Below are 22,617 nucleotides of genomic sequence, written 5' to 3' on the forward strand. Positions count from 1 at the left end.
TTACAACTATATATGTAGGTGCAGGTTTCTGGTAAACCAGTAAGAACCATACATTTATGTAATTCAGTAATACAACACAGTTTTTCCTACAAACTTTTTTGAATATATCGAATTGAAGTTCACTCTAACATAATCTATATTTTTTGTAATTTTTTCCGTAATGTAGTTACAGGTACCATTGTAATATATATAAAGATAGAATCATGTTTAAAATGTAATTAATTTTTTTGCAAAAAAAAAAAGTAGAATCCCTTAGGCCTTAACCCTTTTATTGTCCCCCTTAATTCTTTTTTATTTAAAAATTTTGATAGGAAAAAAACAATATAGTTATAGAAATAATAATAAAAAAAACATACACACACGAGTCATTGTTTATGTTTTTTAAACAAATCTAATAGATATATTAGTTGAGCACAAAAAGTAATATTTCAATCATATTAGTCCAAGTATTGCCGCAGAAATATAATGTAGAGGGTAGATTGTTTTAGATACCATAGTTATATAATAAAATGATAAAGCATATATTTAACATTATTTATATTAAGATTTTTGTGTGAAGTCAAGTTTTAATGTAAAAAATTATACGGAATCAAAATCGAATTATAATAAATGTAAATTTCAAAAAGTAGAAATTCACTTGACATTATTATATTGTTATACATATTCCCATGGAAGATATATTGATTGTGTGTGAGAGAGAGAGAGAGAGAGTTAGGCATGGTTATCTGAGATGTCAAAAATGGAGATTGCTTGGCGAAGCTAATTAGGCATATCAGCATTTAGAAGATGCCTTGCTTATTGAAAAGAACATTCTTTCACCACTCTAATTCCCCATTTCCCTCTCTTCACTTTGCTTTCCTATTTTCCTACCCCTTTAATCATTTCTTTTTTATCGACACAATAACTCTATGGTTTCCCATCAAAATGAAAACAGCTAACCGAAAGGCAGCAAAGAAAGGCAAACGTGCGGCACAGGGACCGTTAAGTAGCCGGCGCCAAATATTCCATGGTTTCCATCGGTTTCTTCCTTAAAAACCCACCCTATTCTCCTTTCTTCCTTTTAAAACCCAACCCCACTCTTCTTCCTTCCTCTCTGTTTTCTCTCACTCTTCACTCTCACCTCTTCTACTCCTTTTAACCGTTGGATCCTTTTCAAAAACAAAAGCATGGTCGAAAGTGGCTTCTCTTCTCCTCGACACGACGCTTTTCCTGCCGGCCTCCGTGTTCTCGTCGTCGATGACGATCCTACATGGTTGAAGATTCTTGAAAAGATGCTCAAAAAGTGTTCCTATGAAGGTTATTATTCAAAACTTTGTACCAACTTTACTTTGTTACTGTTTCTTCCTTACAACACACCAGTGGCTTCTTTTTGTTTGTTTTAATGCACTGTTCGTTGGGTCTTGCTTTCTTTTGCTGTAAACTGCTCATTTTTCGAGTTTAGTTGGATAGCATGTAGGCATGTTTCATTTTCTGTTTATGGTGGTTTTTTTGGTTATATGGGGTATTTGGACAAAGCTTATGCACAATTACCAAATCCGAGTGCATGTTCATAATCCATGCTTTATTTGAGAGATTAGGACTATGGATATTTTATAAAATAAAAGCTTTTTTTTAGCTGCAAAGGTTGAGTGAGTGAGGTTGATCGTCACTTTTGGGTCCTGACTAATGTAAATGTCATACAACTGTGGAAAAGATATGAATTTTGGGTTCATTTTGTGATATTGGATCATGAAATTGAACGGACTCGATTGAAAAGTATGCCTTTTACCACTTCTATTGCAATTATACTTTTTCGGCTCTGTTAGTGTTCTTTGGTTTAATCATCTTGTCCACATGGAGGATACTGATGGGCATGTATGACCAGATTTATTGGAGAAAATTGTATTGGCATTGGGGATGAAAAGGATGTTTCTTGTCTGAAGGCTAGTTATGGGTGTAAAATGTTGGTTCTGGCATCATTTTCGAAATATCTTTCTAATTCTTTGGACATTGGATGCACAAAAAACAAATATGTTTAAAACCTTTGTTTTAAAAGGTTTATAATGTTAGTGAGATAGTATTGGCTGTGTTGGTTGATGCATAGATTTTGTACCTAAACAAGTCCAAAATTTATTTTGCAAAGATCAATCAATGGACGTGAAAGTATCTATTATGAGTTTGAAGATAATAATGGAAATTGTGATTTTATTAAGTATATGTTTTCCTTCTCAACAAAGCTTAATACATTTGAGAGATGAAATTCTGTCACGTATATATATTACTTCTTAAGAAAATCTCATGAACTTTTACTTTGGCTAGGTTGCTAAAGTAATTAATAGACCTGACGCCTGCTGAACTGGGGCTTTGCTCTGTAAGTGTCTCATTCAAGCACCTTTGCCAGTCAATTGGGCAAGGTGTAACCTAGTGTTAAGTCCCTCTCCCAACCCTTTGGTTCCTTTCTCACAAATTCAATATATACTTAATTTAATCTTCGTTCATTGATGCATATAAACTAGGAACATACATTAATGACAGAGATTATGGCTAGGTTGATCAATCTTGAAGTTCAAGCAACTCCTGTCACCTTTTGCTCTGTAATTTATGACTTATGATCATGACTTCTAGTGAAAGCTGGGTTTGTCTTTGATATTATTGGCTTTGCTGGTGGCAGAATTTGAACAAGATCAGATGGATGTATTAATGAGCTTGACTTTGGCCAAATCTACTAAAATCTACTTTTAAATTGAAGAGGAAATTAAAAAGGAACCTTGGCTGAAGCTTGATTGAGGTAGATGTATCCAGGGTCTAATAGGCCAAATGTTGAGTTTGCCTAACTTGTTGAGGGTGTTCCTATTTGTTTATTGCTTATGCTTTTTCTCTAGGTTCAGATGCTTCAGAGGTACAATTTCATTTTGATCTCTGCCACTTCAGTCAGATATTGGTTTCCACAAAAATTCTTGAAGTTGGACTAGAGATGCTTTTCAACTGGAGATGGTAGTCCCAAAGAATAGAAAACCTGATTTTTTTTTTCTTTAGGGTGGGTTCTATAAATGAAAATTGACATCTGATCTAAGATAGGTGTATTCTTTTTCCATGCTTTCATGAGATGATTCTTCAGCTTCTTATCTTTTTTTTTTTGTTGTTGTGACAATAAATTAAGCATTCAAGCATATCTTTATACCATCCTGACATTCTTTTTTGGTGCTTCCACATGTTTCAGTAACTACGTGTGGTCTTGCACGAGATGCTCTGAACTTGCTTCGTGAAAGGAAGGATGGCTATGACATTGTAATCAGTGATGTTAACATGCCTGACATGGATGGGTTTAAACTTCTAGAACATGTTGGACTGGAAATGGACTTACCTGTCATCAGTCAGTTCTATACTGTTTCATATGAATCTTTCTTTTCAATGTCAATACTTGCTCCACTTTTCATTTCAAATTCAATAGAACCAGCTTCTGACAAGTTCCATTTATGTAATATCACAGTGATGTCCGTTGATGGGGAAACAAGCCGAGTCATGAAAGGCGTCCAACATGGCGCTTGTGATTACCTTCTAAAGCCTATAAGAATGAAAGAGCTTCGCAATATATGGCAGCATGTGTTCAGAAAAAAGATACATGAAGTGAGAGACATTGAAAGTCTGGAAGGCAATGAAGGTCTTCAGATGACAAGAAGTGGCTCAGATCTGGTTGATGATGGGCACTTGCTTAGTGGAGAAGATATGAACTCTGCTAGAAAAAGAAAAGATGCTGAAAACAAGCATGATGATAGAGACCTCAGTGATCCTTCTTCTACAAAGAAAGCTAGAGTTGTTTGGACTGTAGACCTTCACCAAAAATTTGTCAAAGCCGTAAATCAGATTGGATTTGATAGTAAGTATAATTCAAGCTTTTGCTTTTAGATTTTAATCTCTTGATCATCATCATGAAGTAGCCATTTATGTAATTGGAGCAATAGTCCAAAGGTTTTTCTGTCATTTATATATCTGTTAGTGTTATGGCTATAATTCTTAATTTTGCTTGTAACAACTCATTATGTTGTAATGTCTGTTTGACAGAAGTTGGTCCTAAAAAGATACTTGACTTGATGAATGTACCATGGTTGACAAGAGAAAATGTTGCCAGCCACTTGCAGGTAAATACCTCCCACTCTTTGCTCTTAATAGTGCCAAGTTAACTGAAAAGGACAACCAAATAACTGTTAATTAACAATTTTACTACATATTTTGCTAGATAATAGAGCTTTTTGAGGAAAAACATGTGTGATCTATTTTACTTGTTAGGATTGTTTGAGAAATGGATGAAGGCAATTACACTAATATGTTTTTTTAAAATAAAAATGAAAAGTTAGTAAGAATTTGGGGAGATCTATTTTAGATCTCATTAATATGCTTTATTTTTTACCTTTTTTTTCTAAGAGAAAGTTAGCAAGGCTTACTGCCATCCTGTTCCCTTTGAGTTAATAAGGTTATTTGAGCTGTGGCTGCATTTGCTAGAGATTGATACCATCAATTTTCTATGTTCTCAAGCTTTTGGAATTATGTGATCATTAATCTAAGAATTTTTCATAACTTGCGGATATGTATTCGAAAATTGTTTAAAACAGGTTAAAGAAAGTGATGTTAATTGTCAATAACCTAAGAAATTGTTTAGATTCTCATTGAGAAAAATTCTCTTCTGCAGAAGTACCGCCTCTATTTGAGTCGGTTGCAGAAAGACAGTGATGTCAAAAATTCATTTGTTGGAATGAAGCATTCAGATCCACCTTCTAAAGATTCTACTGACTGTTTTGGTATCCATAGCTCAATGAGCGTGATACAAGATGATGTTTCAAATGGCACCTATAATTTTTCTGTTAATAACTCACTTGTTCAGAATGTGGATCTCAATCATGAAGGTGACAAAAAAGGAATTACTTCAGCGCCTGTGGCAGAGCCCAAAGGAGCTTTGTCTATAGATATTCCTGATCCCCATAAAGCCCAGAGTTCACAGATAAGCTTTGATCATTCCCTTGGATCAGTTGATTCAGGTCTTAAGTTTGCATTATTCAATTCTACCAACCAGACACGGTACTCCTGGAGTGAAATTCCTGAAATTCAGTTCAAACAAGAGTGTGAACCATTGCAATTAGAGAATGGCTTCAGCCAACTACCACTGCCTGGTTCACAGCATCAAGTCCAGACCGAATATTTACAACCTGCTGTATCCATTAGCTCTGGACCTTCCATAACTGAAAAAGAGGTTAGTAGCAGGCCTTTGTATGATGAGTATAGAAGCAATCATGTCAAACATTTAAGTCCAACAGAAGCAGTTGACTTGTTTCCTGTTCCAAGCAGAAACCAAACGCTAAATAATCAAGTTTTCAACCCCATTTCTGCTACTACATCAAGCATGAAAAATCAGGGCATAAGTCTGAATGACTTGGAATTTGCACAGAGAAACCTGAATGGGGGAGTAGGAGTACCTATTGCATCTTTAAGTGAGGACTTACAGTTCTGTTGGCTTCAAGGTGAGTGTTATGCTATGAATATTGGTCTCCAGGATTTTGAGTGTATTGAGTATAACGATCCAGCACCCATTGCTGAAATTCCATTCCTCTTGTATGATGCACCAAGGTTTGACCACGAGCATCTGTTTGACCCTACTGAATATGCTGCAATAGATCAAGGGTTGTTTGCTTAGCATGAAGTTGTTCTCGCAATGCATCCTTGGTGAAGAAAGGATCTTTTGGTATATTAGGTAATATCTATAAGTGGAGTACTTCATTTATATGGATAGGGATGTCATTTTCCCAGTCAGTTTGGACTTGGATGTTGAAACATGTATAATATGGGTGGTGATAAAACGTTGAGCATAATAATTTTGCTGCTATAAGTTTTCTAACCTGGGACATGCATCTTTTAGTGCTGTATAAATATGCATGTATACAAGGCACATGGTGAACGTTGAGTGCAAGAATGGAAGTCTAATACTCCTCTCTCTCTCTCTCTCTCTTATTTTCGTCTTTGAATCCTTTCCTTTTTTTTGTTTTTGGAAAAAGTTGGGGGAGGGGCCGCTCATCATTGAGTTGATTTTGTACTGCATGGTCTTGAGCCTCCAAGACTCATAACTGATAACAATTCACAAGGTTCATCATGATCATTCGTTTCATTTCATACAAATTTGGCACAGAGAACTAACATATACCCAGATACATCCAAAGCCACAAAACAAGTACACAGACAGGCAGCAAAGGTTCCTTACAAAATTGTTTCTAGGATTGGTAGTGCTTGGCACTTAGTACTATCTTCCATTATAACAGTATTTTTCAATTTCTATAATGTCATTACTAAATCAATTAAGAAAAGGTCAGTGGCTGCATCCACCAGCAATAGATCCTCCACGATCATGCCTGTATGAAATACTCTCTTTGCCGACTGAATGCTGGATATTTGGGGAAGCATTTTCATGCCTGTTCTTTGGCAATGCGGTCACGGAACAAGCTATCCTGTTATTTTTCATTAATAATCGCTTGGAGCTTTCAGTATTGATGGAAGGCCTCCTTGGAGGTCTGGAGTTTGTATCCTGCGCTGTACTGGAGTTTGTATCCTGCGCTGTACTGGGATATGGCTTCCTTCCAAATTTTGGTGATTGAGACCAAGTCGAAACAATCTGTGAGGCAAAATTTACTGTGAGATCTACAACACAAAAGCTGTGAGCATCTAAAAAAGCATAGAACACCATCCTTTCTCAATTACACCCATCAAAAGGAGAAAGAAATTTGACACTCGGGGAAGATTGGGACAGAGCTAAGTCTGCCTGGGCACCTACTGACCATCAAGAGAAAATGAATTGAACTAACAAAATAAACTTACAAAAAACTTTAATTCTATTTCATGGCGTAGAGCACCAAAAATTTAAACTCACGGCTAAGCTGTTCAAGATACTGCTGAAGGCAAGCAGCATACTTTGATACATGGTCAAAATTCCATTATAGTATAGTCAGCATTATAAAAAAAGCTGGTTAAGATAGACATGAAAACCTTCTTAACGTGATTGCATGAAGACTGTGATCCATGGTATAAATCTTCATTTAGTCTGGCTTTAACATCAGTGCTCTGCCTGAGTTTATTAAGGTCATTCTTTGCTTTGTCCTGCATATCATGACGAATGTTTTACTTTTATTGATTCAACATGCAAAGAGAATAATGAAATTGCCTTTATTTGTGACTAAGTTTATTATTGTACTCAAAAGAAGCATATGAGTTATATACTATATTCATGCACGATTACATAATCTAGACATGCACACACAGAGTATACATAATGTGCATGTATCACACACGCAGATAGAGTATTCATAAAGCATAACATAATAATCTAGATAAAATCGGGCAACTCATCTAAATTGATTCTTGAATTAGTTCACATTTCTGCAATTTAGGAGCTTGGCCTCAGCAACTGCAGAGTTTCATCAATTACGCTACTGCTAACTCCATAATCCATATACCAACATCCTAATAGGGTTGTCTGACTTGTACCTTTGATCGTGTTTGCATTTGTGATTTTTCTGCCTCCTTTGAATTCATTTTATCTTCTAGCTTCTTAAAGAACTGGCATGGGGTGAGCAAGGAAACACTATTAAATTCTTGGTGCAATTTAAGATCGTGATAATTAAAGCATGAGATGAAATAACAATAAGACTTACCTCTTTCCGTTTTGCTGCCCTTTCTTCACTTCTGAAAGTAAATGGAGAGGAAGTGATAGTTGATCGCGTACTAGTTCCACTTGCACTTGAAGATTTGGAGCAGCTGCCACACATTCAATAGAGAACAGTTATGAGGTTCATATAAGAAAGAGGCTTCAGTAATCAGGTCAATAGTATCTGAGACCCGATATGAAAAGTATAATCAGGAAAAGGGAGCCTAGAGAAGCTACTGACTGGAGCATACAACATCATGGAATCATAAATTTAATTTTAGTACTTTGAAATTAAAATGTGGATGCACAGCCCAAAAATACAGAATGTACTGTGTACACTGTACAGCATAATGCAACATTGGTAGCTTCCAAATAAAGAGAGAGTATACCAATAGCTTGATTAGTTTTTAGTGCACCCCCAGTATGCAAAAACATGTAAAAGGTTAAATAGCAAAAGCTCTTACTTGGAGAGGGAGGGCCATCTCCCATCTCCTGTTACCCCTCCTGAAACTGACTTATTGAGTACTGCTCTAGTCCTGTAGAAATAGATATAACCATGTCAGCGGAAGGGAAAAGACCTTTAAGGCAAAGTGTCAGCAAAGACATTTTGTGAGGGAAGACTACCTTTTATCTTGTAACTGAAGATCTTTTGAAGGATTCCTTGAACACCCATTAACAGATGCCTACAGTTTGTAAATGAAACTCCTCTAGGTCATTTAACAAATCAAAACCAGTTGGTGTCTCCTGCATTACCCTCTAAAAAAATTTGCAAATAAAAATGTATAGGCAACAATACTGTGACAACAATACTGTGATTTTTTCACCTTTTGAAACATCATAAATATTGTTATTTTGTCATTCATTATTGAAAATCCAATACTGTTTCAGTGCATGCAATTGTATCTTAATGAGCTGATAAGGAGAACAGCAAATAAAAAAGGTGACACAGAAGAAGTACCCTGGTTGGAGTTTGTAGTGGAGTCGAATTGTCCCTTGATATCTTGAGTGATGTTTTATTGGTTCCACTAGCATGAGGAGTGAAATTCATTGACATGCGAAGGGATTTTTGAACTATTCTCTTTTGCTCATCTGAGTCTACCGCAGACTTCCTACTAATAAGACCATGGTTATACCCAATTCTTGAAGTTGCTTGTTTGGATACTCCACCATGATTGGATAACTTTGATGCGAAATTTGATTTTTCACTTGATGGAGCTAGATTCTCTTGATCAGCAGCTTTCCTCAATGCCCTGGTTGGGGTTTGTAAAGGAGTTGAACTATCTTTTGGCATTCTGAGTGATGTTTTACTAGTTTTACTGGCCCCAGAAGCAAAATTGATTGATATGTGGAGTGAGTTTGGAATTGTTTTCTTCTTGTCAATGGAGTTTCCGGTGGATTTATCAACAAAAGCCACTCGTTTGGAAGGATGTAACGGAAGTTTGGAGGCTCTGCAGGGAGTTGATGACTTCGACAAAGAATTTGTTCGCCATTTCTTGCTTGATGAAGTTGAGTTCTCCTGATCAGTACATTCCTGCAGTATTGCAGAATGAGGACAACCATAAAGACTTGACAACGAAGAACAAAAGAGAAAACATTGTTTAAATTAATATTACCTTAAGGGGCATCTTCTTGTCTGGGGTTGACAAAATCATGCCATGGTCAACATGGGTATTGTCAACATTTTCAAGAGCATTTGAATTTCCAACATGGGTGTTGTTCTCCATATTCACATCTTGGTCCATTACTGCTTGACCTCTTTCCCAGTTAGCAACATCCATATTTTCTCTTCCCACATTAAGATTGTCTGCATCTACATCAGTAGTGTGAGCTACCTCAGCATCAGAAACATCTTTCTCCTGTTGTTCATCCATAGCCACAGAGGCATTTGCATTAGCTGAATCTGTATTTAAGGAAGAGTCCATCGAAGCTGCATTGATAGTTCCCGTTTGAGAGACATCATTGGAAACAGTATTTGCTTGCTCCAGCAGGGCCGCTGCTCTCATTGCAGCTCTTCTCTTGTAATGAGCTTCAAAAAAAGCTTTCTTCTGAGCAACAGAACCTGGCTTTGAAAACTTTTCGACTTCTTCCAAGTAACGATTGTGAGAGAAGGTTGACCATTTCTCCCACGCCAGCGATTCTGACATAAATCTACCGAAAGATACTGATTCTGTCAGAGCAAGAATCGGATCACCCTGTGTTTCAAGATCGATCATCAGTTTACTGACTAAATGCTTCAAAGCTATGAAAGAATAAAACTAAAAGCTTGTTAAAAAGCTCCGTCCTTTATTGACATCTCCATTCATTAATACAATGCGTGATGAAAAAGAAAAACAGCATAATCAAAATTTTTTTGTTAGGGAAAGCATTGGAACTTCAAGCTATCATAATATTCTCTGTTTGGTCACTGCGACTGAAGGGGAACGGTCATTAACAGCCCCAACGTGTCGTTTAGATCTCTTATGAGTTTTTCCAATAATTTCCCAGCAACCAAACAATTGTCGGTAAAACAAATCAACTGAATCAAGAGAACCAATTAAGTAAACACAGTAAATGGGAAAACTTGTGTCAGTGAAGTTTCAGTCTTAGTTCACAAAACTGACCTCTTTAGCTTCAAGAGAAATATCTGCAGGATTAGAAAACGGTCTTACAAGACAAGCGGATTCACCCATTTCCCACAACAACCCTAAAGTTTGTTTTTGTGTTTTTAGTTTCTTGCTCTCTTCTCTTGCTCTTCTAGTTCACTCTTGTGCTTCACACCTTCAGCTTTCTCTCACTCTGCAAGTGAAAAAAGAAACCCACCAAGGCAGGCTCCTCCTTCTAACCGTTATTTGAAACAAAGGCTCTCTCTCTAACTAGGCTCATGGTCATGGGTCCATTTCAATGTCCATCATAAACAATGGGTGTAACTGAGATGTGCAACAAAACGAAGCTCCTCTAGTGTGGGGCGTTTTCTTGGTTGCTTTTAAAGCTTGTTTTTTTTTTTCTTTTTCTTTAACGTCACTTTATGACAATCTTCTTTTCTATGTTTTTCCTATGAATCTATGTTTGTAAAGGATCTGATCATTTTCCTTTTCAGCAAGATGGATCTGATCTGGGTCCGATATGATCAGTGAATTGGGTCCCATAAGTTGAAATTTGAAAGCTTCCCAACGTCTAGTTCCTCCTTTTCTTCTTCTTTTCTTTGATGGATGATTGTTGCAAGACAGACAAGAAGTAAAAAAGAATGTGGGCACTCTGGCTTTAAAGAATCTCCAAAGCTTATTGCATTAGTTTAATTTGGCCACTAATTTGAATTTGGAAGCCATGAAAAAAAAAATAAAGGGGAAGAAAGAATTGGCAGTGGAGCCATAGAGGCCGACAAATCCAGTCTTAAGAAAATAGGCTTCTAAACGGCTTTTGTCTGCAATTATGTTTGAAGTAAAGCTTGGGTTTGACTTTGATGGAGGATGTTACAACCATCTTTATGGCTTTTAAGTATCATTGCTACAAGTGTTATTCGAACACTTTCAAGAAAGGAAAATTGTTTTTGATTGGTCAGGAAAAAAGCAACTAAGAAAAGGAAAAAGGCTAATGCTAGAGGCAGCATTCTTTTAGGGAAATTATTTGTTCTCTGTTCATCCAAGTGCAAGTCAATATTTATTTATTTGAATGCAAGCCATAGTTGATACAACAATGTTATCCTACTACACAAAATTGTCAATGGCAAAGTTTCAATCCTAACTTCCATCCATAACAGTTAATGTGATTCCACTTTAATCTCTGTATATATTATTTTTTTTTTATCCTTAACCTTGTAAAGTAGTTCTATTATTAACAATGAAATAAAAACATCGTCAAAAGAATGTTTATGTGACGTGTTATGTAGTTTAATGTGAACATTATTGTTATTTTTAACGAAGTAATTTGAAGAAAAAAAAATCATTCTATAAGTTTAGGGAAACTAAAATGAAACTTAAAATAAAAATATTAGGGATCATAAGAGAAATTTACCCCTCTTTTTTTTTTCTTCTGCTGGGAAAGAAAGGATTTGGTTGGAGGGACTGGAAATATGAATGCCAAATTTAGTAGGGAAATTTGAGTACATGTTTAGCCATTTATAGGTGTAAAAAATCTTATTAGAAGAATCAATGATAGAGGTAAAAAATTGGAGTGATTCATGGAACTGATTCCTTTGTACCATTGCTTGAATAAAAAAGGTAATCCAAATCATAAACAAAATCACACTTGAATTATCAGCATCTCCATTTATAATTCTGGCTAAAACAATAGCATGGGACTGGTAAGATCAATCAAAGCAGTAGAGAGAGCCTCAAAGAGTTGCTGAAAGATTCTTCAAGTCAAAATGTCATTTGATAATTTTGCCATTGCATTCAACATAATATGTTTTACAAGACCACATTAAAAATAGAGCATCTATGCTCTCTGAGGTTGCTGCAAGTTCAGGAATTATTAATCCAGGCACTGTGATTGGACATAACAGGGTTTTCCACAATCTTGGAAGTATAGCTCCAAGCTTGCTTTGGTTATGCTTTGGACCATGGACTGAACTTATTGCCAAAAACCTTCAACAATTAATGTAAGACAGAGCAGCGGCTGCTGAGTGCTAAATTCTGAACTCTTGATCATTTATGGCCTAGCCTTTAAATATAGGCCATAGATTATTCATTTACTTTTAAGTAACGAAGGTTGATCAGTTCAGTTGGAAGAACTCATCAGGCTCTCCCGCCAAACTTATTCATGAGCTTTAACTAGTTTCTAATTCTTATTTAACATTCAATGGAGCTTAAAACAGAGAAATAATTTGTCAGAAAAACAAAGGAATAATCAGCAAAATAAAACAGTTACAAACACCTTGGGTTAGCTAATATAGCAACTTCAAAGCATGAATTTCTCAAACATAAAATCCCTTTGTTATCAGCGCTTGATCATTGCCTATGATCTTGTGAGTTGAAACACAAAAAAAAAAAAAAAGGGAACCTAGTATTTTGCAAGAAAAGGAAAAGAAGCAATGCACAAAAATAATCATTGGACATCGATGTCCAAAATTCTACCATTACTGCTGGCCTTGGGGATAGTAATGTACAAAACCCCATCTTTCACCTCAGCTTTAATCTTCTCAAACACAACATTCTCAGGCAATGCAATTCCGCTATTGTACCTCCCTTAGCTCTTAGCAGACCATTCTCCTTCCTCTTCTCCTTTCTCTTGACCATTAATCTTCCTTGTAGGCACCTTCTCAGCCTTGACAACCAACATCTTCTCTTCAACCCACACCTTCACATCATCTTTGTTCATGCCAGGCATATCAAACCTCATCTTATACTCCCCCTCTCCTTCCTTAATCTCCCATGGCGTCCGTCCTCTACTGTAACCACCGTTCTCACTTGGTAATGGACATGGCCACGTGCCTGAGTATGCAAATGGGTCTTCCATCGTCGTCTCCATTGTTTCCATCATCTGATGCACCGTTCTTGCTGTTGGGAATCTGTCCCACAACCCTGCTTATATAACAAGTTCAAGATTCAATCAGCATCAGAAATTTAATAAGAAAAAAAAGAGAGAGAAGAAATTAGCTAGGAAAAATAAAAACTTTGATCATACTATATAATATACCTATTGATGCAACAGGGCCAACCCTTTTCTTGTTGGGTTGGGACTGGTGGTGTTTGCTAGCTCTTTGCAAGTAGTCAAGGTTGTCTCTACTCTCCCCTACCATGGCCTTGATGCATCTGTTCCGAGGGAGTTTTAAAAAGGGAAGGTGACAAAAATCGCTGCTTTTATTGGAGGAATATAAAGGGAGAGAGATGGTCAGATTTAAAAGAGCTTGAGACATTTTTCTTGGGGTTGTTTGTTTAACCTGTTCTTGCTTTGCGCGGTTGGAGGAAGAAAAGAGAAATTGGAGCTTTGATTGTTAGTGTTATTATCAAATAGAAAGATGAGAACCGCAATGGATGATGATGGGAAGAGGACTCTGGCGGTTGACAATTTAACGGAACGAGTAGACATTTCTGGACAAGGATCGATGGACTGGAGTCGGTTAATTTCCAGATTTCTCCATAACATGATATGCTGATGAGGTATAATGATATGTTCATGTGATATTTTCATTCTTTTACTTTAATTACGTCAGTAACATAGTTATAAAATAACAAGTAATATTTTGATTAAAGATAATTAATTAACTGTTAGTCATAAGGTTATATTTAACCGAAAATAAAAATATATGAACTCAATTGAATGTAATAAACGATAAGAATTTATTTAAATTTTTTGGAATAGTTCAAAATTTTTTTACACCTTATCTCTAATTATATTTAAACCCTTCGAATAATAATGAAATTAATGAGTTAACTAACTAATAAATATACGATTATTTTAATGTCATCTCAAATATCAATTAAAAAAATTGTCATCTCAAATATAAAAAAAAATCTTTGATTAGGGATTAGTATTAAGAAGTAATTTTTAATTCATAGAAATTAGAAGTTGGTGTCGGAATCTAGCAAAAACAGGGGAACAAAGCAATAGAAGCGTGCTTAATGTGTTGGTTTACTTAATAGTTAAGAAAACAGAGTTAGAATTCATTGATTTTGTACTTTTAAATGTATCTAGCAAAAATATTAGTTGGGCAATCATTACAACTTACAATGTCGATTTAGAAAGACTATAAATAGGTGATTTATGTATTTTGGCAAATGATGAATAGGTTGGCAAAACGCTTCTGGTGCACTTTAATGATTTCATTCTCTTAGCTCAAAATTTGTCATGCACCCTAACAAATTTTTAGTATCAGAGTAATAGGCTTATTTCAGCCATCGTCCAAACAAATTATTCTACAAAATCAAAACCAAAGATTAAAATCAACATATGGCCAAATACATCCAACTTCAACTACACTCAAACTCTCATACCTATCTTTTGATGGAGAGAGTTATGATTTTTGGAGCATTCTCTTTATTTCACAAGATTTGCGAGAAATGGTGAAAAAAAGGCTATGAAGCTCCCGCAAATCCATAAGAGCTATCAACTTACACAACAACCATGAAAAAAGAATACGAGCAGAATTTGCGAAAAGATGCAAAGGCCTTGCTGTCAATCCAACAAGGGCTAAGTAAAATAGTTTTTTCTAGAATAATGGGTGTAAAAATAGTAAAAAATGCATGGGAAATTTTGAAAAAACAATTTGAAGGTCAAGAAAAAGGTAATCTCCATTAAACTTCAAAACCTATGGAGAGAATTTGATAACTTAAGCATGCAGGACAATGAACATGTTCAAAATTTCTTTTCCAAAGTTTCTGAAGTTATAAATTAGATTAAAAACTATGGAGATACAATAAAAGATAAGATGATTGTTTAAAAAGTCCTAAGAGGTCTACCACAAAGGCTTGACCATGATGTTGCAGCTATAGAAGAATCCAAAGATACATCAAAATTAACTTTGGAAGAATTGAGTGGTTTACTTGAAGTTAATGAGAAGAGAATGAGTAGATTTATAAACCAGAATTTAAAGTAAGCCTTTCATTCAAAGGTTAGTATGGTAGAAAAAAAAAACTCAAAATCAAAATTTGAAATAGAGAAAGCAACTTAATTTCAAGAGGCAAAGGTCGTGGCAGAAAGCAATTCTTTAAAGCTCAAGGCAGAGGTCGATGTAGTATCGAAAACAACTCTTGATGCAAAATTTGTTGAAAGTTTGGTTATTGTTAATGCAATAAGCTTAATATAAATAGTTCCAAGAGAATGTGAATTGGAATGTTTTGAATATTTTGAGATTTCTTTCAAATTCTTGAAAAAGCACTTTTTCTTAAAATAAGATTACCCTTTTGAAATAAGTGAAGCAAATGATTTCTTGTAAAGAAAAGAAATTAACTGCACATATTAGTTTGAGAAAAAAGAGAAAGAAAATCAATATAATGATTTTTATAGAAGTTCGGCCTCTCCCTTAGGTCCACTAAGGAGTTTTAAATCCATTATTTTAAAAACAAGTTTAATATAATGCCTTTTATGATCAAGCATAACCTTACAATATAATGCATTTTATAGATCAAGCACAACCACTCTACCTTTTACTTTGGTTAAGGTCTAATCACTCAAATACTACATTTTTAATTGGTTAAGGTATAACAACTTAAGTGAATACAATAAATGAGATAAGTACAGTTAGAATGCCTCTTAAAGGCTGAATAGCAAATTAAGTAACTGTTTGGTGAGGAAGAAAATAGGTAATGAATGTTCAATAAATGGTACAATAGAAGATTTAAGTGCTAAAAGAGGAGAACAAGAAGTATTGAATGATTTGAGCTAATTTCTTCTCTTAGATTTGTGTTTCAGAGTCTTACAACCTTCATAAATGTTGTGGGAGCTTGTATTTATAGTTGCTGAAGCTTTTAAGGTGGTTGAAGTTGCATTAAATATGGAGATAATCGTTTTACACTTTGTTCCAAGCTCCAAAGGTTACTATCTATCGATAGATTTTATGATTTATTGATAGATTCCCTTCAATAAATTTCAAAATCACGTCAATCTATCGATAGATATAAGTATCTATCAATAGATGCAAGTTAGGGTTCCTTTCAAGTATCTATTAATAGATATCGCGCATCTATCGATAAATGTTGATAGTCTTTGAGGTCTAATGTTAGAATAACCAACTATCGATAGATGATCTTCATCTATCAATAGATGAAAAACATTTATCGATAGATTCAACATAGTTTTTTAATGTGAATAGCCTTTTTGCTTGTTTTCAATTTAAAGTACTTAGCTATTTCATTAAAACTTTTTCAAGGACCGTTTAGACTTGTTTGAACATTTGAAAAACAGTTTTGATCACTTGTTTATCAAATCAAACAAGTGATCTAACAATCTCTCCCTTTTTGATGTAATAAAACAATTAAGCAAAATTTGCTTTCGATTTTATGAAAAAACTCCCTTTGATTTCATGCACTAAGTTTTGAAAGATTACTCCCCCTGAAACCTTGCATTTAAAATAAAAATTACGCCCCCTTAACTTTTGCATTTTAAACCTTGCTTTTGTAAAATGAAGAGCAAATACAAATTTTGACTCATTCTCCCTCTTTTTGTCATATCAAAAACCTTATGACCATAAAGAACTAGGAAATCAATTTAAGCTTTATGAACTTGAATTAGAATGAAGTAAAATAGTAAATTCAATAGTAAGCCAATAGTAATGAGATAAATTAAAAAGGAGTAAAGCATTAACCCTGTAAATACATCCGAAACAACAACCATGTATACATCCAAAAGTTTAAAACATCAACCATGTAAATACATCCAAAAGACTAGTATGACAAACATGTAGCTGAATATACATATGAAAAACATGTAAATACATCCAAAAGACTAGTATGACAAACATGTAGCTGAATATACATATGAAAAACATGTAAATACATCCAAAATTACATGATCAATGAAAGTGAGATGCACGTGTAGTCATCTAACCTAGGAGTCTAAAAACTGAGTCGAAGATATGTCTCTCGTGAGAACTCATGATGGTGGTGGAAATCGAAAGCGAAACTCATCCTCCAAGTCTTATTAGTGCTGCAAGATCTAACGATTTTGCGCTTCCAAGACATCCATACGAGTGGTCAACCTAAAGTCTATTGTTTCCATATATGAAAGGAGTCTAGTGAAAGCTTACTCAACATCAAATGTGGTGGACATAGGTGCATTAGGTTGAGCACTAGAATGGCCATTAGGATATGCACTTGGCTCACTTTTATTCCCCTCTTTACCCTAATCATCTAAGACTGAATTATCGACTGACCTTTTTTACACCTAAATGTTATTTTTGAACTCGAAATCCAGCTTGTTTGATAGTTTGTTCATTAACAGGATTGAATAAAGCATGGGTTTTTGATGAATCATAACCGGTGTTAACAGGAAGTAGTTGATGATTTCATTGATCAACGTGCCATAAAGGAGTTTTTTGATGCCCTTTCAAATGGTGCAGAGCATGTCATCCATGACAAATTTTGTGAGGTTAATATGGTAGTTGTATTTGATGTGAAAGATGAACCAAAGGTTCTTTTAGGTGACAGTGTAGTAGTTTTAGTTGTGAGGGTGGATGGTATAGGTAATGATGAGGTGCAAAACTCGATCAAAGAAGGATAACCTCGTACAACTAGAACTGCCTTTGTCATTTGGCGAAGAATATATAAATGCGGAACAGAGGTTGCCATCATCAAAGACATAGTAGAGCTCTTCTTGTTGGGTATGAAACTGAAAGACTCAATCTATGCGGGCACGAATGACAAGGATACATTTTCCCATGACGTGAGTGACAAACTTACCGTCATGGTTCATTAGCTCATTGGTTTCCAAGTCAAAAAATTTTTGTGGGCATTGAAATAAAAGACTCGAACTAAATTTTTATAGAATTTCTTATTCAATTTTAAGTAATGTGTCCATGCTAATTATTCGAAATTTGCAAGGTATGGGAAATCAATGGACTTTAAGTAAGCAAAATCAATGATGCGCCCAAGCATTACCTTGCGTATGGCGAAATTGTTGTTAAAATTTTGAACATGCGATGGATAGGAAAAATTGCATTGAAAATAATGCCATTTTGAAGCTAAGGAAGACCTATCACCAGTAGAAGAATGGGTTTCAGTATGAACGATTTTTTTGGTTCATTTGGGTCTAGGACTCATAGTGTGAATTTCAAAATTTGAGAGTTTGAGAAGATTTTTTGAAAAATTAATTGGTGAAATGAGGGAAGAGAGTGTGGAAAGGGATTTAATCAGAACAATTTCCTTAAAAAACACAAAAATGATAAGAGATTTAGAGTTCTTGACCCTAGGGTTTCTAAAAAGCCTAAATTTGGATTTTGATGAAATCTAGGGTTACCTTGCATTTGGCAAAATTGTTATTAAATTTCTGAATATGCGATGGATGGGAGAAATTGCACTGAAAATAATTCCCTTCTGAAGTTGGGGAAGACCCGACACTAATAGAAGAATGGGTTCCCCTATGAGCAGTTATTTTGGTTCATTTGGGTCTAAGACTCATAGTGTGAATTTCGAAATTTGAAAGTTTAAGAAGATTTTTTTGAAAAACCAATCGGTGAAATAAGGGAAGAGAGTAGGGAGAGGGATTTAATCAGAACAATTTCCCTAAAAAACACAAAAATGATGAAAGACATAGAGTTCTTGACCTTAAGGTTTCCAAAAAGCTCGAATTTGAATTATGATGAAATCTAAGGTAATTTTGTACAAATTCTTTGTGTTTGATACTCAAGAATGCTTGAAGAATAGTTTAATCGATGAATAATCAAGAAGAAACTCTAAGGAGTTGAGAACATTTGGAGAATGGATGGTTGGGTGTCGCAAGTTTTGGGAAAGAACTGGCATGAAAACTGTTTAAAATAGATCATCTATTGATAGTCGTGAAAATCTATCAATAGAAGAAGCTTAATCGTTTTATTTTTTTTGACCGCAATTGGCAATCTATCGATAGATAGTGAGATCTATCGATAGATTTTGCGTTCAAATTTATTTTTTAATCTCAAGTGTTAATCTATCGATAGATAGTGTGAATTTATCGATAAATTGAGCATTCAATTTTTTTTGTTAAGGTTTGGGTCTACATCTATTAATAGATAGTGTGGATCTATCAATAGATGGTGCATGGGATGTTTAATTTTGACCTCAACAAGCTATCTATCAATAGACAATGTTGATTTATCAATAGATGTTCTTAGGTGGCCTTTAAAAAAAAAATAGAGTTTTGACTTTTAAACTCATGCAAGAAGGTACAGAGTTGAGTTGCTAATAAAAAATGATTCATAATTTGTGGGAAAACACTTCAAACATTAATTTGGATAAGTGTAAATGATGTTTTAGGATCAAAAACTAGAATTTTTACAAAAAAAAAAAAAACTGTTCTTTTCTACAATTTTTGAGGTATTTCTTGAATTGGATGGCTATGCACATGTATGCAAGAGTGAGAGATAAACGTATGAACATACCATACATTAGAATTGTAGAAACATACATCTTATCATGAAATCAATCATTTAGCACATTTGTGTAGACACAATTTTTTTTATGTGTTTTTATTTTTTATTCTATTATTTTGTCTTTGTTATTTATCTTTATTATTTTATCTTATTTTATAGTCACAGTCAATTTAAAGTCCAGTGTGTTTTAAAATTTCTAACTTGATCTTGGTTTTATAAATATGTTTGGGCTATAGTAATGTTGGACTCAACATTGGGTCTAATTCAAGTAACCATTGGGCTTAACAGTTTGGCCCAATGGTTGAGCCTGTTACTAACAAACAGATCCAATATGATTAAGTTGACTTAAAGCAAATCAAACATATCAAACAAGATTAAATTAATAAAACAGGATTAAAATAAAAAAATTAAGTTTTTAATCAAATAATTTAAAGAACAATATGGAACAACCAAAAACAACCTAGAAATTGCCAGTTGGCCTAAAATTGAAGAGGACCAAAACTTGTACAATACAAGAGCTTTGCCAAGTGCATGAAATCGCACTTGGCAAAGGCAAAATCATCTTAGGATCAACGGTTGATCGGTTGCCTAGGATGATATTTTCAACCTCTATATAAAACAAAATATTTATGAAGAAAAAAAGAGCCAAAAAATTCAAAAAAGAACCCTAGCAGCAGCCAATTTTAGAGAGCAAAAACCACAAAAATCCCTTGAAGGGAAACCCAAAAATCCCAACTTTTACTATAATTGATTTTTGAACAAAAATCCTTGGAAACCTTTGCAAAAAAATCCCTAGAGCTAAAACCCAAAACCAAGAAAAACCCTAGCTTTCACTACTAGCCGCGTACAACCACAATCAAAATCACATAAAATAGCCAAGAAAAACAAACAAAAGAAAAACCCAAAAAAAGGCCTTAGGATAAGCCGAATACTAAAATGAGGGAAACGAATTTCTTTTTTGCTTTTTGGAGTTATGGAGGTGAGGTTTCAAGGGCTTTTAATTTTTCATCTGGTGAAGAGAGTAGCGACATAGACTAGAGAAGGATTTGGGTTGAACAGAGTCTTAGGAATCTGTTTAGAAATAGGGGAGAAAGTGCCGCTAGGTAAAGAGAGAAAATGAAATGAGGAAATGAAAAGAGAAGAGGAAGAGAAGGGATTTATACCTAGGGTTGTGGGTTGAAATGGTGTCGTTTTGGAAGAATGAAAGGGGAGTAGATCTTAACCCAAAACGGCGTGGTTTTGAGAGAAGAAAGGGAGTTGCTATTATCGGCACTAGAAGGTGCATTTTTGGGAGAAGACTTAATGGGCTGTAACAAGCTTGGGCTCCCTACCACAAGCCAATCTAGCCCAATAAGGTAAAAGCCCTTTTCTCGTTTCTTTTTGGATCTGTTGGTTTGGTTTATTTTAGATATGGCCCATTTTACTTAGTAATAAATGTATTTTGGTGATAAAATTTTAATTAAAATCATTTTAGGGAAATGTCATAAAATTTTCATATGATATTTTAGTGTTAGGAGATTAAAACAAACAAAAAATATAAAAAAATAGAAATAATAACAAAGATAGCAAAATAATAAAAAAGTTTTAAGTATGTTTAACTATAAAAAGAGTATAGACTTGGATGAAAATTTAGTGTTAAAACTAGGTATAGGTAACTAGAATATATACATATATAAATAGAAAGTAAATGTCAAAATATAAAATATATTCATGGTGATAGATTTAACCAAGGTAAAATATAGAATAGAAATAAATGTTTGGTAATAAATAAAAAAAGATGATTTAAGTAGAAAAATAAAAAATACCTAGTTTTAAAAAAAAAATAGACGTATGTAAATGAAAATATCAGATATAATATTAAATTATAAATATTAAAAATAGAGTGGTTGATTAGATTAATTCTGATGATGGAATTTCATCCGAAAAGGTAAAGAGTTGCTATTTTTTGGGATGACTTTCCTATGAACGGGATTCAATTAGAGTTTTCTCCAAAGTGTCAGGATAAATCTTAATTTTGTATTCCGATATTCTAATTAACCCAAGAAACCACCTTGAAATTCATAAGAGAAATAAATTCATATAATGTTCTTTCTAAATTAAAATTGATATAGTTATTTAATCAATTTAAACAATTATTGTAAATAAAAGACTAGTTGTTTATTCAAAAAATAGTTCAATAAAACAAAATAATATTGACCTATAATATTAATTAAAAATTACTGATTTAAATAAAATCTTTCTTTAAAATATATATAGTAAAAATAAATGAGGTATTTAATTGTATTAAACTATTAAATATATATAAATTATAAATCAACTAAATTATATTTATAAACGTGCTCATTTGGCATCATTCACGATTTTTATTGTGGCATAGCATATGACACATATATTTTGTTAATGGGATGAGAACTCTGATGATGGAATTTCTTCGAAGGACTTGTAAAGCTAAGTTCTTCCAGAGACATCCCTAGGTGAGAAAAACTTCAAGATTTCACCAAAACGTTGGGATGGTCTACGAATAATTTTCTAATACAAGGTTTTCGCTTCTCGTTATTTAAAATTGATAAATCATGACATCATTTCACAATTGCATCATACAATCAAACTGAATAATCAAGCTTTGGTTTAAAGAATAATAATAATAAAATAAAGAAACAAAGATTGGGGAACCATAGGAATAAAATCAAAAGTTAAGGTTGATATAGGATAACATATGATTAAATGGTACCGTTCATGGAACTGGCAACACGGGGGTGCTAATCTTTCTCTGTGCGTAACCGTACTCCCGAACTCAACTCTAAAAATTCACAAACCAGGGTATTGTTCTTTAGACGAACCTAAAATCAATTTAGGATTCCGTCAAATAGAGCAAATTTAACAGGTGGCCAATTGCACCGAGGTAAAAAAGATTGGTGGCGACTCCCTATTCTTCCATGTCTAGTGGTCGAGCTCCTAAACCCGCACGTTACAA

At 34.2% G+C, this 22,617-nt stretch overlaps 2 protein-coding genes and 1 pseudogene across 4 annotated transcripts; 1 reads left to right on the forward strand and 2 right to left on the reverse strand.

The window, feature by feature from the left end:
- On the forward strand, window positions 705-5,963 carry LOC18609658 (two-component response regulator ARR11). Of its 2 annotated transcripts, none has more exons than XM_007044887.2 (5): window positions 705-1,296; window positions 3,200-3,352; window positions 3,470-3,856; window positions 4,042-4,118; window positions 4,667-5,963. In XM_007044887.2, exons 1-5 carry the CDS (start codon window positions 1,167-1,169, stop codon window positions 5,663-5,665), a joined length of 1,746 nt encoding a protein of 581 aa, XP_007044949.2. In that variant the 5' UTR covers window positions 705-1,166; the 3' UTR covers window positions 5,666-5,963. The 2 variants fall into 2 exon arrangements, with proteins under 2 accessions (XP_007044949.2, XP_007044951.2); XM_007044889.2 differs by having other exon boundaries at window positions 4,859-5,963.
- Window positions 6,090-10,858, reverse strand: LOC18609659 (protein WVD2-like 7). 2 transcript variants are annotated; one of them, XM_007044891.2, is made up of 9 exons: window positions 10,264-10,858; window positions 9,277-9,855; window positions 8,622-9,194; window positions 8,288-8,346; window positions 8,128-8,199; window positions 7,671-7,773; window positions 7,504-7,575; window positions 7,006-7,116; window positions 6,090-6,634 (listed from the first exon to the last, which is right to left on the reverse strand). In XM_007044891.2, exons 1-9 carry the CDS (start codon window positions 10,330-10,332, stop codon window positions 6,332-6,334), a joined length of 1,941 nt encoding a protein of 646 aa, XP_007044953.2. In that variant the 5' UTR covers window positions 10,333-10,858; the 3' UTR covers window positions 6,090-6,331. The 2 variants fall into 2 exon arrangements, with proteins under 2 accessions (XP_007044953.2, XP_007044952.2); XM_007044890.2 differs by lacking the exon at window positions 7,006-7,116.
- LOC18609660 lies at window positions 12,467-13,627 on the reverse strand (annotated as a pseudogene).

Source organism: Theobroma cacao, chromosome 2, assembly GCF_000208745.1.
Source record: "Theobroma cacao cultivar B97-61/B2 chromosome 2, Criollo_cocoa_genome_V2, whole genome shotgun sequence".
In the NCBI taxonomy this organism is placed as follows: Eukaryota; Viridiplantae; Streptophyta; class Magnoliopsida; order Malvales; family Malvaceae; genus Theobroma; species Theobroma cacao.